Source organism: Schistocerca gregaria, chromosome 2, assembly GCF_023897955.1.
Source record: "Schistocerca gregaria isolate iqSchGreg1 chromosome 2, iqSchGreg1.2, whole genome shotgun sequence".
Taxonomy (NCBI): domain Eukaryota; kingdom Metazoa; phylum Arthropoda; class Insecta; order Orthoptera; family Acrididae; genus Schistocerca; species Schistocerca gregaria.
Window position 1 is genome coordinate 630704950 of NC_064921.1, and position 17885 is coordinate 630722834.

Sequence of the window (17885 nt, forward strand, 5' to 3'; positions counted from 1 at the left end):
AAGCACATCTCCCAGCCAAACTCCCCTCCACCCAAATCTTCTGCCACACTCTGCATGAGTAACGGGTCTCCAAGAATGAAGGCACCCCAGCAGTACCGCTGCCTGCAGCAACCAGCGTGATACGAGTATGCTCCTCAGTTACCGACTGTTCTTCTTGAGACAAACTTACTGACTGCGGATGAAAACATTTTGTCTCTACATCAGACGTTAAATAAAGAATGACTAGCTATAGAATGAAATTTTCACTCTGCAGCGGAGTGTGCGCTGATATGAAAATTCCTGTCAGATTAAAACTGTCCGCCGGACCGAGACTCGAAGTCGGGACCTTTAACCGGCAAGTGTTCTATCGACTGGGCTACCCAAGCATGATTCACGATGGCCCCTCAGAGCTTGGAAGGTAGGAGACGAGGTACTGGCGGAATTAAAGCTGTGAGGACGGGTCGTAAGCCATGCATGGGTAGCTCAGTCGATAGAGCACTTGTCCGCGAAAGGCGAAGGTCCCGAGTTCGAGTTTCGGTCCGGCACGCATTTTGAATTTGACAGGAAGTTTAAATGACTAGCTATGTTCGCTAACCTTGCAGGAATAGAGAATTCATTATAATCCATGTAACATCACCCCAATAAACTATTATGATAACACTGGTCTAATGCTTTGGGCGATTTTCATCCCTGTTAGACATACGGAGATACACATCATCGAGAGCAATTTTATCACTGATCTGTGATTCACTCTCAGTGCTCCTAGAATCGTATGTACGACTCACTGCTGATACAGTAGGACACTCCTTCATTTTGGTAAATGAGATCTTATAGTGTGATCGATGAAGTGGCTGCCGAAATTCCTATTGAAGAAGGTAACGATAGGGTGAACTACTTGAGCATTGGTGGGCTTGAGCTCCGAGGAATGAAACCTCTCCCAAAAGCTTGGCAGACCTCCTGTCGACCCTCTCGTGGCAACGAGACCATTTCAGCTAGTCTGCTTATTGGGCACTGTCGTTTTAGCCATCGTCATTTGTTAAGTGGTGTCCCCCACAACTTTGTGCTCATTGCCATCACTCTTTGACAGTTCGCCATTTCGTGACACAATCTCCTTTTCACTTACGCTCCAGTATATGTCTGTCGCCTAAGCTATAGGCCGTTTTAGCGGACGACGCGCGTTTATCGATCGCTTTTTACTTTTTACCGATCGTAGCAATATGACGAAGGACATTTAATCTTTGGTTAGGAACCTCCGCTGTCCCTACGGCGTATTTCTCTCCCTCGATTGAGCTTATTGTGTGGCCGCTTAAAACTTGTTTTACTTATTGGTGTTCTAAGGTTATGACATGGGCGCATAGGACTTCAGTTGTTTTGCGCCCTAAAGCAAACTCCACCACCAAGAAAACAAAAAAGAAACTATATACATGCCTTTGAATGACAGAGCACCAGAGATTGTTTGCTGTTGCATAGAAACTTTATTACCAGTCGTAATTGCAATTGATTTGCCTACTCATTACCTGTTTTGACCCTGTAGTCCACCCACACATGTATAGCGATGGTGTCTCAAGGTTACGCGCTCAGAATGCGACGATATCCTTGCGTCATGTGAATGGATGCTTTCGCTAGACGACGTCTGTAGGCAGATCGGCTATGACTGTAGGGTCTAACTGTCAACAACTGGGCAAATTAAATGCGATGGTGATTGTAATATCTTTTCTATACCAATATAACATGACCGGAATTGATTATGATCTAGGCAGACGCCTTGAAAAACAGTTTTTGAACTACGTGTTTTCTTTTCAAAGGAGTAATGACGTAGTCCCGTTAAAATCATCGGAGTCCTGAATGACAACATTTCGCGTTATTTGTTGCAGTTATGCTGCTCACCACATAGTGATGATCAGCATAGTCTTCAATTTTTTCATGTCATTTTAGGGGCACATTGGCTGGATTCCCTTTAAACTCTACTTGTCTTTCTCCCGAAATGCTCATGGATGCGCGTATCTTTATGGTGATTGGGGCCATCCTGGTGTAATTATTTCTCACATTAATATGAAATAGGTAATAGAATCGAAAAGATTGTACACTTTTTCTGAAAGGTGACTATAACATTTACCGCACAATTAGCAAGTAACATTCTTCTCGCATATCAAAGTTTTAATATTTTCAGAGCTCTCTCCTGTACGCGCTCATAAATGAGCTGACGCCAACATCTGGAGACCTAAAGATTGGAGGGAATGTGTCGTACGCGAGCCAGGAGCCGTGGGTGTTTGTGGGCACGGTGCGGCAGAACATCCTGTTCGGACAGCCGTACGACCGGAAGAAGTACCAGCGCGTGGTGGAGGTGTGCGCCCTGTCCAGGGACTTTGAGCTGCTGCCGTACGGCGACCAGACGCTGGTGGGCGAGAAGGGCATCACCCTCAGCGGCGGGCAGAGGGCCAGGGTCAACCTCGCCAGGTACTTCAGCCACTAAATAGTAAATGAAGACAACGCCAGAATTAAGGATGTTTGCGATAAGTTATTCTAGCAATTTGTGCCAGTTGAACAATAGTTTCAATCCACACAATTTTTTGCTATGCGGTTATCAGTGTCGATTACATGTAGAAAATATGTGAATGAACAGCTAATAAGTTAGCTGTTTGCACCGTACCGGTACTCTTCACGGAAATTCGAATAGCAAAATAAGACGTGTGTGTTGGTTATTGTGTAATAAGAACAATATTTCTGACAACTTGCCACTAATTATGGGGAAATGTGAGTAGTGATCTAATGGGAGACCACAGTAAGGCCTTCTGGTGTCACTTTCCACACTTATGCTAGTTATACCCAAGGTCATCCCTTACCGCCTAGCCCCGACAAATCACGGGCAATTGATCAATATCATTCCCACCCCTCCCAATTCTCTCTCCCCTTCCCTGGACGACTAAGATTCAAGCACACCCTCCCATTTTTAATAAGATAAGTAGCACACTAGAGTGGGTGGCTTCATTCTGGAGCTGTGCATAATAGGGAGAGGATCAGGATGTGGCTTCTTGTTAAAAACAAATTAATTTAGTTGTAAGTACGTTAATTTCTAGGATGTACGTAGTTGTTAATACGAAATTTAATTTAATATTACACGATTTTCCTCATTTGGTGCAGCAGTAGAGACGACATTCAGGCAGATATGTAAGTATATGATTTTTTAAAAAATTCCTTATTTTTCCATATTTTCTATCACTTTTACAAGTTTTCAGTATTTTTCCATCTTTTCTACAATATTACATATTTTCCCAGTGAAACGAGTCTCGTCCCATTGCTCTCGACGGCACGTCAACGTTCCATCACGGCACGTTGCATCCTCTCATGTCACGTTGACGCCATCATGATTTCTGCCAATCACAATGCAGAATTTTCTGAAAAGAAGCGACCAGTCTGGATTACTCGTATTTATCATTCATAAGCCATCCCTACATCACTGGCATGTGTGTTAAGTCATACTGAGTGTGTTAAAAAACGAACGTGTTCCACAGAAATAACGACGCCATAACTTAATTCGCAAAACTAATGCCGCTATAACAAAAAATTCTGAGGTCCACCATTTCCAGACGCTCTCTAAATACCACAATGTGATACATACGTTATTCCTAAGCCAGGACTTCATTACTAGATCGGGTGGCTCACAGTTTAAGCGATACTGAAGTGGCTATGTTCGCGGTACCGACCGCTATCCCATTGGCCGCTCTTTCAAACACGTGCGCCACATTACACCGCCGCGTTTCCTATAGCCGCCGCTGCTGCTCGAGGGCGCTGTTACGAGCGATTACGGCGCCGCTAGTGAGATGCTAGCATCCCCTCTCCAGAGCTCCTGCTGTGGGTTTACTCATGTTCGAACATTCATGCACTGAATCCATTTTGTGTGTTTGCCAGTTAAATAACATTTACAGAAGGTCATAGTGGCCAGGCCTCAGAATAGATATGGTACTGAAGAGTGATACATTTATAAGTGTTTTGTGTCTCTAATCATTTCTTCATTAAAATCTGCTGTTAGCAACTGACGCTGCAAATATAGGAACAAAGTTATTTATTATTTTTGCTACTTTAATCAGAAGTAGAATAAATTAATATTTGAATTGTCCGGCGGTTCCTCGTTCCTCTAAAGAACCACACAGTGTGCAAGAAGTCGTAAGAGTGTTTGTCCAGAAATACAAGTTTTCTTCGGACTGTAGCGATTTCAGCCGTTATGAAATACACGTAATGTACTCGCAATTGCGGATATGGACAACCCTCAGCTGTGTGATGGAATTACGACAGCAAAAATTTTTGCCGTACTTGCCTTGCTATTAGGCTATTCAAGCACGTCTCACATCGAGGCCTAGAATTCCATATGCCGTGGACCATGTGTCTACAACCTGCACTCGTACATTCATTATGTATATTTCTATACAGGGGAGATATTTTAATTAAAATTTGATTGCCCGGTTGTTCAAATGTGTGTGAAATCTTATCGGACTTAACAGCTAAGGTCATCAGTCCCTAAGCTTACACACTACTTAAGCTAAATTATCCTACGGACCCATGCCCGAGGGAGGACTTGAACCTCTGCCGGGACCAGCCGCACAGTCCATGACTGCAGCGCCCAAGACCGCTCGGCTAATCCCGCGCGGCGATTGCCTGGTGTTGGCTGATTGATCACATGTGGAAGTTTAAGTCTGGCAGTGAGTGGTTGTCGGATAGCCTTACGGTAAGGTAACCGTTCGCAATAAACGAGAAATCCGGGTTCAAGTCGCGGTCAGGCACAAATTTTCACTGTCCTCATTCTGTTACACAGCTGATGGTTGTCCGTATTTGCACCTGCGAATATGTGACACGTAATTCGGGTTTATAGTTAAAACGAGGATGATGTTAGAGGAAATGATGCCATGGTAAGTTTATGGCATTAAACCAAAATTCTGAGGTTTACGTATTCCAGAGACTATCAAAGATACGTTATGTTTGTATAAGAACTAGCACAGCGCTACAAATTGTGCACCTAGAGAGTTGACAAATATCCCCAGCCACTGTGGGTCATTCAAGGCTGGTATATCTAAGCAAGGTTGTAACTCTGGAAGGGAGGAACAACGTGGCGTTGGGCGTTGTTGAGGTAGACCACACTACAACCCTGACGGATGGTGTAGGACTGTCGATATTTTTAAAAATGTCAGGAATGTGATATATCGATATTATTATTACAGCCTCCTGATATATAGCGAAAGGTATTGATATATCGACGAAGAAAGTATCCACTTACCGATCTAATCCCGGTTTTAGATAATGTGTGTGAATTTCCGGCCGGGGTGGCCGAGGGGCTCTAGGCGCTACAGTTAGAACTGCGCGATCGCTGCGGTCGCAGGTTGAATCCTGCCTCGGGCATGGATGTATGTGATGTCCTTAGGTTAGTTAGGTTTAAGTAGTTCTAAGTTCTAGGGGACTGATGACCTCAGAAGTTAAGTCCCATAGTGCTCAGAGCCATTTGAACCATTTTGATGTGTGTGAATTCCTAAGGGACGAAACTGCTGAGGTCATCGGTCCCTAGACTTACACACTACTTAAACTAACTTAACGCTAAGAACAACACTCACACCCATGCCTGAGGGACGACTCTAACTTCCGGCGGGAGGGGCCGCACGATTAGTGAAATGGCGCCTCGAACAGCGCGGCCCGCTTTTAGAGCTGTGTATTTAAGTACTGATCTATTATTAGATATTCTGTACATAAACAAGCTAGCAGCGTGCATATCCCCCTTAGAGCAAGAATCGAAAAGGAAACGACGGACGTTCACGCTAGGCGATAATCACTTTTGCTAACAATGGTAGCTGCATGTAAGTGTCACAATAAAATGTGTCCGTTGATCGGTTTCGTCATGTATCGCATTCGTTCGGCAAGTTCATGTCGAATTCCCTGTTTTTTTAATTTCTGCCAAAGCCAGCGATCTAGCAGTAATTTTGCAAAAATAGACAAAATGTCTGATGGGATACCGCAGTCACTGGTTAGACAATGTTAGTTATAATATGTCTTAATTGCAAAAATGTTTGTTCACGTGACCGGTTTCGGTTCTTCTAGAACATGCTGTGTGTGGACGGGTTACGCTTGTAACCGAAACTGCAGACCTGAAGATGGCACTAGAGGAACCGAAACCGGTCATGTCAACAAACATTTTTGCGATCAAGACGGATTATAGCTGACATTGATCTAGCAGTAGCTGTGTCAGAACTGCGTGGTGAAGTTAAACGCTGCAGTTTCTGTTAGCAGCGCCGAGCGCCGATTGCGTCAGCATTTCTCCTCATCCGTCTCCGCCCACCGCAAATACCAATCTAATCATTCAGATTTTTGTTCACGATTTTAAGCAACTGTTTTTGAAGAGCCCAGATGTGAAGAAATAACATACTAGTTGCGTTAAAAATTGTCTTCTTTAATGCAGCGAGTGTGCTATTTCTTCACATTGGCAATCTTGTTATTTCATTCGCGCCGCCACCGGCCAGTGCAATCGGACAACTTATTTGTGTCACCCGTTCTTGCTTCACACAAGGAGAAAGAATGACCGTGATGAAAGCTCAAAAAGTAGTAAGACTCCTTCACACCGTGAAAGTAAAATTATTTTCTACTGCAATTTCAGAAGAACAGTTTCAAATAGTTATAGAAAATTGCAGAAAAATATAATATAAAATAAAAATATCGGTCCTTAGTGTTGTCATTTCGGAACGTATATATCGATTTATCGCGGAAAATATATCGCTTCTTTAAATTGATATCTTTAGGCAAAAATTTCGATATATCAATTAATTCTTATTTTCCCAACAGCCAAGTGTGGAGTACGACCACGACCGTGAACACTGTGGTCGTTCATCTTCTCAGCAATGTCAGAGAAAAAAAGCATTATGTATGTGTGAAATATTCCCCGATGCCCGCATCTCGTGGTCGTGCGGTAGCGTTCTCGCTTCCCACGCCCAGGTTCCCGGGTTCGATTCCCGGCGGGGTCAGGGATTTCTCTGCCTCGTGATGGCTGGGTGTTGTGTGATGTCCTTAGGTTAGTTAGGTTTAAGTAGATCTAAGTTCTAGGGGACTGATGACCATAGATGTTAACTCCCATAGTGTTCAGAGCCATTTATTCCCCGATACGGATAACCTGGTTGCTGGCGGAAAAGACACTGCTGCTGCTACTACAGGGTGATTTCAAAAAATGGTTCAAATGGCTCTGAGCCCTATGGGACTTAACTTGTGAGGTCATCAGTCCCCTAGATCTTACAACTACTTAAACCTAACTAACCTAAGGACATCACATACTTCCATGCCGGAGGCAGGATTCTATCTTGCGACCTTAGCGTACAGGGTGATTTCTACTACCGTTTAAAAACCTCCGAAGCGACGCAGAGGTCGCTGAAACAAGAACATGCATGGTTTCGCGGCTATATGAATTACACTGGCGAAAGCTTTTTTCGGGTCCACAAATCCTGTGATGGTGCCTCGATTTTTCGTCAGTCGTGCTTCCATTATCAACCACCACTTCACAACTGCCTCTCTGTTTCCTTTACCTTTCGTAAAGCCAAACTTATTTTCATTTGACAGATCCTCAATTTTCTTTTCCATTATTATTTATATTATTCTTGTCAGTAACTTCGATGCATGGACAGCTAGGAGATTGTGCGATAATTCTCCCGCTTATTTTCCCCTGCTATCACCGGAATTGTGTGGACGACATTTTTCCTAAAGGTGGAATGTCGCCAATCTCATTGATTCTACACAGCAACGTGAACAGTAGTTCGGTTTCCATTCCCTCCAATGTTTAAGAATTTCCGATGGAATTCTGTCCATCCCTTCTGCATTATTTGACCTCAAGTCTGCCAAGGCTGGTTGAAATTATGACTCTAATACTGTAGCTCGTGTCTATTTCGTATCGACTCCAACTTCTTCTTCTATCACAACTTCAAAGGATTCCTTCCCTAATAGAGGTCTCCGATTTAATCTTTCAACCTCTCCGCTTTCTCCTCTTCGTTTAACAGTGCAGTTCCCGTTGGACTCTTGATGTTGCCACCCTTGTCTTTAATTTTACCGAAGGTTGTGCTAACTTTTCTGTAAGTTGAGCCAGTCCTTCAGATATTCATTTTTATTATCTCTTCAAGTTTTTCTATTTTATGAAAGAAATAACTCAGAAATGTTCAGAATGTAACCATACATAGAAATTAATTTTAGGTGTGAATTTAAAATGACTCGTTCGACGTCATTACGATCTACTGTGCAAAATTCTGAGCCAGTCCTTCCGATGTTCATTTTTTTTATCTAACTAATTAAATTACAATTGACCTTGGCTTCCCTGCAATTCCTAATTGATTTATGATCCTGTTTTCCTGTCTTTACCTGAACATTTTTGCATTTCCTTACTTCCTCGATCAGATGAATTATTTCTTCTGTTACCCATGGTTTCTGTGCAATTACCTTTCTTGGTCGTATGTTTGTCTTTCGAACATCTGTGATTGCACATTCTACGCACCTCCTCCATCCGTCCTGAACTGAACTGCCTCTTATGGTAGTATAAACATCTTTAGCGTATTTGACACGTTCTAATTAATCCTTCAATATCCCACCTTCTCCAACATGCATCCTTTATTACTATTCTCTTAAACCTCAGCCTACCCTTCATCACTAGTAAATTGTGATATGAGTCTATATCTATTCCTGGCTACTCCTTACAATCCCGTATCTGACGCCGAAATCTCTATCTCACCATGACGTAGTCCATCTGAATATTCCACTGTCTCCAGGCTGTTACCAAGAATACCTCCTCCTCTTGTGATTCTTGAACAGAGAATTCGCTGTTACTAACGGAATGTTTTTGCAGATCTGACTTAGTCCTCCTCCTGTTCCATCCCTAGTGCCAAGCCCATGTTCCCCGTAACCCTTTCTTCTACTCCTTCCCTTACAACCGCATGACTATTAGATTTCCATCTCCCTTTAGATATTGAATTACTCGCCCAGTATCCTCATATATTTTCTCTTTCTCTTCATCTTCTCCTTGGGACGTCGGTATGCACTCATGAACTATTATTGTCGACGACAGTTTCCTGTCGATTCTGATGAGAACAAACCTAGCAATGACCTGTTAATAGTAACTCACTCTCTGTCCGATCTCCTATTCATAACGAATTTCACTCACGTTATATTATTTTCTGCTTCGATTGAGATTACCGTATATTCGTCTGACCATAAATGTTATCTCTTCTCGATTTCACTTCCCTGATCTCCACTGCATCTAGATTGAACTTTTGAATTTTCCTTTCAGAATTTCTAGCTTTCCTACCACGCTTTTCACGGGTTGTTTCCCCGTCAATACAAGAAAGTTCCCAAGCCTCTTCTGTCGTCTTTGGCAAGGTCGTTGTCAGGACAACGGACGTCTTTAGCCGGCATTGATGAGGATTTTTATTCAACGTTTTAGCAGTGGCTGGGTTCAAACCGGTGACCAAGGACGCTTTAACTGCTAGCCACAGACGCAAATTTTTAACATTTTTATGCAGCGACAGCAACTGATATTGTTTATATAAGAATATACAGCCTACAATTGCAGGTTAACTTTATCGTTTACCTAGGTTTCAACGTTAGTAATAACGTCTTCTTCAGAACCTGCAAAAAGTTAATATTATAATGTGCTAGTAAATTATATTAGATCTGCTCATCCTACAGGATGCAACCTGTAGTACTTACATAAAATATTATTTAAATGTTTGCCTAAAACAAGCCATGTCCTAAGTCAACTTTATACAACTTGATACATAACCAGAAGGTTTTGTCACTTGTATAAAACAAGCTGAAGCGAATTCACTTTAAGCCTGTTGTATGGGCCTCGTCGTGTGACTAGAGACTGCGGACCGCGAGTCCTTCGCGGTCTGCCTCAGAGAGGGGGTCGCGCATGCGCGAGACGTATAGAATCAAATTCTTATTACGCACGCGTCAGATAACATTTTTGCTATGAATTAATTTTACACTTTACTGTATATTCTTATATAAAGACGCTAACCCTAAATCACGGACGTAATTATTGTGTTAAAATGGAAATGCAAACTCGAGTGAACACCCGAAACAACACTGTTAATCAATCACACCGAGGCAATCTCAGAGATCACAGTCCACTATCATCTTCGTCACGATACATAGCGATTCCAGTTATGCACTCTGAACATAATGAATCCGTACAAGATATATTAATTGATTATGCAGATATTGTCACGTATTGAAAGAGACTGCTAATGAACTACAACGAAACAAATAATGACTTAGGTATTCATGAGCGGTCATCAAGACCGCCTATTACTTGTTGGAATAATAATGTGCATGTTTTAATTTCAACAGGGCAGTCTATCGTGAGGCGGACATTTACTTGCTGGATGATCCTTTGTCTGCAGTGGACACTCACGTAGGAAAACATTTGTTCGATGAGTGCATAAGTTCCTACCTCAGTGGCAAGACCAGGATTCTGGTCACTCACCAACTTCAGCACTTGCAGACTGCTGACAACATCGTGGTGCTTAACAAAGTGTGTTGTTCTTTTCTGACAGCTGTAACAACTTTATGGTGTTGTGCTCACATTCTAATGGATGTTTACGTTGCAGGGGAAGATCGAACATCAGGGAACCTTCGAGGAAATCATGAAGAGCGGTGTCAGCTTCTCAAAACTGATGTCTTATTCTGAGGAAGAGTCTAAACAGGAGGAGTTCGGCATTTCACGACTGCGAAGCACTAGAAAATCGTTTCGTGTAATTAGTCATCTATTTATTCTAAAATTCATTTTGATTTTCGTAAGTTATGACCGTACTGCTGTAAATCTGGTTTCATTTGTAGAGAAAGGAGGATAGTCGTAGGACGCCAAAGCGTATTGGATCACGAAAGGGTTACAAAGGAGGAGCTCGCCGGCGAGTTTCTGACTTGTCACAAGTGGTGAGTACTGGCAACTGCTGTTGGACTTCTACCGTGTGTGTGTGTGTGATTATATGTCGGAGATGTGCATTTCAACTCTACGTTATGTAAAACTTTCTCTCCGTGGAGAGGATGATCGTGTTGTTTTCTGTATCCGATTCTGTAAACTATTTTCCTTGAATATCGTTAATCTATGCACAGATGAATTTAAAAGAGCTTTGGAGGACTTACGGTCAAATAAGGCAGAAGGGGTAGATAACATTCCATCGGAATTTCTAAAATCATTAGGGGAAGTGGCTAAAAAACGACTATTCACGTTGGTGTGTCGAATATATGAGTCTGGCGACATACCATCTGACTTTCGGAAAAGCATCATCCACACAATTCCGAAGACGGCAAGAGCTGACAAGTGCGAGAATTATCGCACAATCAGCTTAACAGCTCATGCATCGAAGCTGCTTACAAGAATAATATACAGAAGAATGGAAAAGAAAATTGAAAATGTGCTAGGTGACGATCAGCATGGCTTTAGGAAAAGTAAAGGCACGAGAGAGGCAATTCTGACGTTACGGCTAATAATGGAAGCAAGGCTAAAGAAAAATCAAGACACGTTCATAGGATTTGTCGACCTGGAAAAAGCGTTCGACAATATAAAATGGTGCAAGCTGTTCGAGATTCTGAAAAAAAAAGTAGGGGTAAGCTATAGGGAGAGACGGGTCATATACAATATGTACAACAGCCAAGAGGGAATAATAAGAGTGGACGATCAAGAACGAAGTGCTCGTATTAAGAAGGGAGTAAGACAAGGCTGTAGCCTTAGGCCCCTACTCTTCAATCTGTACATCGAGGAAGCAATGATGGAAATAAAAGAAAGGTTCAGGAGTGGAATTAAAATACAAGGTGAAAGGATATCAATGTTACGATTCGCTGATGACTGCTATCTTGGGTAAAAGTGAAGAAGAATTAAATGATCTGCTGAACGGAATGAACAGTCTAATGAGTACACAGTATGGTTTGAGAGTAAATCGGAAAAAGACGAAGGTAATGAGAAGTAGTAGAAATGAGAACAGCGAGAAACTTAACATCAGGATTGATGGTCACGAAGTCAATGAAGTTAAGGAATTCTGCTACCTAGGCAGTAAAATAACCAATGACGGACGGAGCGAGGAGGACATCAAAAGCAGACTCGCAAAAAAGGCATTTCTGGCCAAGAGAAGTCTACTAATATCAAATACCGGCCTTAATTTGAGGAAGAAATTTCTGAGGATGTACGTCTGGAGTACAGCATTGTATGGTAGTGAAACATGGACTGTGGGAAAACCGGAACAGAAGAGAATCGAAGCATTTGAGATGTGGTGCTATAGAAGAATGTTGAAAATTAGGTGGACTGATAAGGTAAGGAATGAGGAGGTTCTACGCAGAATCGGAGAGGAAAGGAATATGTGGAAAACACTGATAAGGAGAAGGGACAGGATGATAGGACATCTGCTAAGACATGAGGGAATGACTTCCATGGTACTAGAGGGAGCTGTAGAGGGCAAAAACTGTAGAGGAAGACAGAGATTGGAAAACGTCAAGCAAATAATTGAGGACGTAGGTTGCAAGTGCTACTCTGAGATGAAGAGGTTAGCATAGGAAAGGAATTCATGGCGGGCCGCATCAAATCAGTAGACTGATGAAAAAAAAAATTGCACAGTTAATAATTATTTTGCACTTGTGGATCGCCTAGGAATGACGAGACCTTTACCTTCTTGTGCTAGTGATTCGCTTAATTGAGCAGCAGAGCTTTCACCCAGGGCTCGGCTTACAACTGAGAAACCAAGTTTTGCAGTTTTTCAGCCTCTCAGTCGACTGTTATCAGGTTCACCTTTTTCCGTGAAAATGTCTATCACTCTAGTCAAGATTATGAAATCAGAATATTTCTACTAAGTGACGTCCTGTGCACTAAGTGTACAGTACGTGTTTGTGCATAGAAACCTGACGTGTTACTGTTTTCAGATGCTGTTTAAATTTTGAAATTGTCAATTTTGGAATTTTGCATAATATCTGTTCTAGGGCCAAAGCTGTACACTGCCTCAAGAAAAAACCAAAAACTGACTGTATAGAACATTGAATTAGTTCTTAGTAACTGTAGACTTTTGTTCGAAGAATGAATATGAAATAGTTCTTCTAGACTTTAGTAATATATTGCCTTAGACCGAAATGCTTAAATTTATTAAGCAGTTAATAGATTTTAAGTAAGGACTGATTACTTGACTGATCGCCTAAATAAACATGCAGTACTGAATTCTTAATCTGGAACACTGCTGAGGTATGCGTGAATGACTGCTTGCTGTCACTGTCAGTAGCAAACACTCTGAATACCACCTCAAAAGCTGCTACTGTTTCGCCAAAACAAGTTAGTGCTAAACAAATGCTTCCGCTGTACCTGTATGTTTCTACTTTCACGTCTGCTCTAGTCTATGGAATAGGACTTAGATCCATACACAAAACGCACACTTACACTGAACTGGTACAAATGTAAAACGACAATAATATTTATACAATTATTTAGATCGATAAGTTACTTCTTTGTTTTAACTAAGTAGTTGTGCAACAATGTAACTAGAGTCGGTTTTTTGTGTAAAATTACGGGCGTGTGAACTGTTATGAATTATTGAAATTGTTTCGCAGTCTGTATGTAAAATGGAAGATTGAATGGAAACAATAACATGTTTATTATAAGATTATTACTGCTGTGTGTGGGACCGTGTGTGTCACATTTGGTTTTGTTAACATACGTTGACATGATGGAGTACTAATGGACGTAATTTTATAGAGCAAATTGCGAAGTTACTAATAGCATTCGAACTACATAACATTACGTGACTACATTACTGCCAAGTGAGCAGCGGTAGCTAAACAGTAAGACAAAACATTTGACTGCTAGAGAACTCTGCGTTTGAATGAACTTTTGGTAAATAAAAAATAATTTTGGAGAATATTATTTACTGCTGCTGCCGATTTGGTGTACGAGCACAGGTGGTGTACATCAATGGGCATCCACATAAGGATGTATTTGAGTGGCGAGGCATCACTTTACTGTCATTCTCTGTTGGGTGCAGAATATGCTTTGGTACTCAGGTTACATGTATTTGGCATAAAGTTCATCAGTTCATTATAGATTTCTTACATACATATGATCTATAACAGCTACTTTTACAAGAGAGTCCGTGCCACCATTTTAATTCAGAGTCCACCTACTCTTTTCTGAATCAAAATAATATCCTTTGCCTATTTCGTACATAGTCTCCGATAACAAAAATATACTAGCGTTTTATGTTGACACCTGGAACTTTCCCGTATTTTCTATGTTTTTATTCTTCATCAAGAAAATCTTCTGTTATGCTGCGACTCTCTTGTGCTGAATATGCAATCCTTGAAAGCTCGTCTCTTTGTGTCTTCTCGCTCTTCTGTCTTCTGTGCTCTGTCAATGATTTCGAAAAAATAGTAATTTCATCTTACATTTCTGTATTTTACTGCAACAATAGTGCAATGATTATCTGCTGCAACTTAAGAGTGCTTTCATGAACTAGCACTACAATGTTCGCCTCCACATAACAGCTTCCGTCTGTTATCATACAGAAAACTGTGTCATTTCAGCAAAATCATCATTTTTTCCACAAATAAAATGATTCGTCCCTTCAGAGCGTCTTTGCGCTGCAACATACCAGCTTCAACTAACTCGCTTGCAGTAGTTGCTTCTCTCTTAACGACTTTTGGCAGATTGACTTCCTGCTATGAGACTAAACATTTACCGAGTACACTGAATTCGTTTACCTTCAAAAATCATATAAAATCATCATTACATACTTTGTTTCTCATCGAAAATGCGCTTTGTTAGTTTGTGGCAGGGAAAACGTCCTTAACAGTATAAGCAAATGAAACCGAGAAGACAGAACATTATAGTACTTCACCACTATAACAAATTTAAAACGTTAAATTAAAAAGTATACGGTTTCTTGTTGATAATAATTAATATCATTCGTGTTTGTCACACAGACCCTGATCCTTTACTACCGATTTCACAGATATAATGTATGTGTGTGTGTGTGTGTGTGTGTGTGTGTGTGTGTGTGTGTGTGTGTGTGTGTGTTGGGTTGGGTTGTTTTGGGGGAGGAGACCAAACAGCGACGTCATCGGTGTCTTCGGATTGGGGAAGGATGGGGAAGGAAGTCGGTCATGCCTTTTCAAAGGAACCATCGTGGCATTTGCCTGGAGCAATATAGGGAAATCACGGAAAACCTAAATCAGGATGGCCGGATGCCTGATTGAACCGTCGTCAATAATTAGTCCAACTACTGTTTGGTAAAAAGTGAAGAAGATGCTACTGCCTTAGCAAAGTCATTATTTGCGCAGCTAGCAGTCCATGTGACAGTCTACAGACTCTAAAACCTCTACTACCTCTACTACCTTGACATTACAATCCCTTGTAGTTGTCACAGTATGCTAAGTATGTATCAGATGACGGAAACAAACATTTTCCATGTACAGGGCATACTTGATAAAAGAAAAATCAATGCATTCAGGCACTTCAACAGTAATAATTTACTAGCTTTATTTAGACAGAACTGGGATGAAGTAATAAATGGTACTTGATACTGTTCTGAATATTGTGCTGCCTAATAGGCATACTTGATCAAATTAGTAAAACGTTATAATATAATCTAACAATGCGCAAATATTCAAATTTAACAATACTGTTACACTGATGGACCTGAAATGAAAAAGAGCTATTAGAATTTATATTGCCCAACAATTTCCTGAAAAATGCCTTAGACTGTCGAAAAATTTCTTTATTGACGGCTGAATTACACTATTAGTTGAGTGTGGAATCGGAATTAACAGTATTTTGTCGTCCTTCTAAAGAAGTGTCGTTATGTCCAGGCCAGGAATCCAACAATAACAAGAATTATTTTCTGCAAATGGTAAGAAGATGTTTTGGATGTAACACTGAAAGGTCTTCTCTCCCATTTTCCAAATTTTTCTACCTCTACTACAAGACTTTTGCAAGTAAACAGTCCCCTTTTTTTTAGGTTTTGGTCCTAATTTGCCTAGATGTTCTTGAAGACGGAGGTAAAGGTGCGGAAATTGTAATCGACTGATAAGACCCCTGACATTGTTGTATGCGAATGTGTTATAACATTCGTCGACTGCACAAGCAATTCTGTGGTTTTTCACTCGAAATGATAAAAGTGCAGTATGCACGAAACCTGACTGATTGGCCGTATATGCAGCTTTTATGGGGTAACAAGAAACTTCTTCATGACAGCTACGAATTTCTTTGTAGTATTACCTATCAATGACATCCCCTCTACATGGGGGTTGGGTTGTTTGGGGAAGGAGACCAGACAGCGAGGTCATCGGTCTCATCGGATTAGGGAAGGATGGGGAGGAAGTCGGCCGTGCCCTTTCAAAGGAACCATTCCGGCATTTGCCTGGAACGATTTAGGGAAATCACAGAAAACCTATATCAGGATGGCCGGACGCGGGATTGAACCGTCGTCCTCCCGAATGTCCTCTACATGTTTACTTGAGCAAAACTTCGTAATTTTGATTTTTCCGTATGGTTTCCTAAATCTGTTTAAGTGCTGGAAGAATCCTGGAAATTAGCAATGTTCACCTCACTTGCAATTCAGAACTTCCTGTCTCGTAGATCTACCTCGGTAACAGTGCACTGACTCGCACGAGGAGCTCTAAACCTTTCGGATAGTTTTTCTTTCACGCTTTTGCGAGTTTTATTTTGTCTCATATTTCGTACTTCGCGTAAAACTTCCTTCCATTTATAAAATTCATGTTCAGATTCTACGAAACGAAACCGGCTTTAGACATTGCTTAAGTTTAAGCGTTTTCTCCATCCTCGGTTTAACCAAAAAAAAAAAAAAAATTACAGCCTTTTCGTTCTCACTGAAAGTTGTTACTGTACGTTTTTCTTTTGGGCTTGGAAGGTACTCTATATCTGTTATGGAGTAATATGTAATGTAGTACAACAGTCATCGTTCAACTACTATTCAAGGAAGTATCCACGCTGTTTCCTGTTTCTTCTAATGTTTACACAATTTCTCGCAAAATGTCAACATAATTGGAATGAATGACCAAGAAATTAACTAGCAAATAACACATATGCAGGTCTTCAAAAGAAATAGTTGATTTCGATTAATATTGGTAGCATGTTCTTCATATTTGCAATATTGAAAACATTAATTGGATTCTACATTACGTGGAACTCTGGAACTTGCATAGATACAGATGCTAATAGCAAGCATACACCAAGAAATCTCAAAGAATATTGATTCAGTTTCACCTCCATTGTTGACACTCGGCGATACTGCAAATGCAACTGCTAATTATTGTGGATATTAAATGAGCAGCAAATTTGAGCGAATGTATAGTAGTTATGAATAATTGTGTCAGAGAAACAGTCGATGGAAACTGAAATTCTTTTTACAAATTACGATCTTGCTGTGCCATGTTATATGTTTACCGATTTGTCATCTGCAAGGACATGTGTCTGTCGTTTTGCACATGCGCCATCTGCCACAGCTACTGCAGGGGTCTACATTTCGCCAGCCACCTGGCGAGCTAAGAATTTGGCGTATTTCAACTTTTTTTTTTAACAGCGTGCACTGTGTCTTAGCAGCTAAAATTTTCACGTTGTGTTTCTTTCGGTGTGCTCTTAAAAAAAATTAAGGCAGGTTTCGGCATGTTGGATTAGGCTGTTCTCATGTTGCAGTTAAGTTCCACGTCATGAAGTTTCGATGCATTAATCTGCTCAATTTGCTCAGTTTCTAACATTTACATACAAAGTAATGATATATTTTCTAGAGGTTCTTAGCATCTTTAATGTTGATTAGTTATGTTCTTATTTGCCTTTTGCTGCAAAAACAAAGAATCTCTTATGTCACAATTCGAGATTGAAGCTAACTGCGTATAGTGAAGTAATC

At 41.0% G+C, this 17885-nt stretch overlaps 1 protein-coding gene across 1 annotated transcript in view; it reads left to right on the forward strand.

Moving 5' to 3' along the window:
- The window catches only part of LOC126335904 (ATP-binding cassette sub-family C member 4-like), a 227009-nt gene that overhangs the window by 130039 nt on the left and 79085 nt on the right, over positions 1–17885 (forward strand). The window contains exons 11-14 of the mRNA XM_049999377.1: positions 2150–2436; positions 10339–10522; positions 10599–10742; positions 10828–10923. Coding sequence (XP_049855334.1) covers positions 2150–2436; positions 10339–10522; positions 10599–10742; positions 10828–10923 — 711 coding nt within the window. The remainder of the gene's footprint in view (positions 1–2149; positions 2437–10338; positions 10523–10598; positions 10743–10827; positions 10924–17885) is intronic.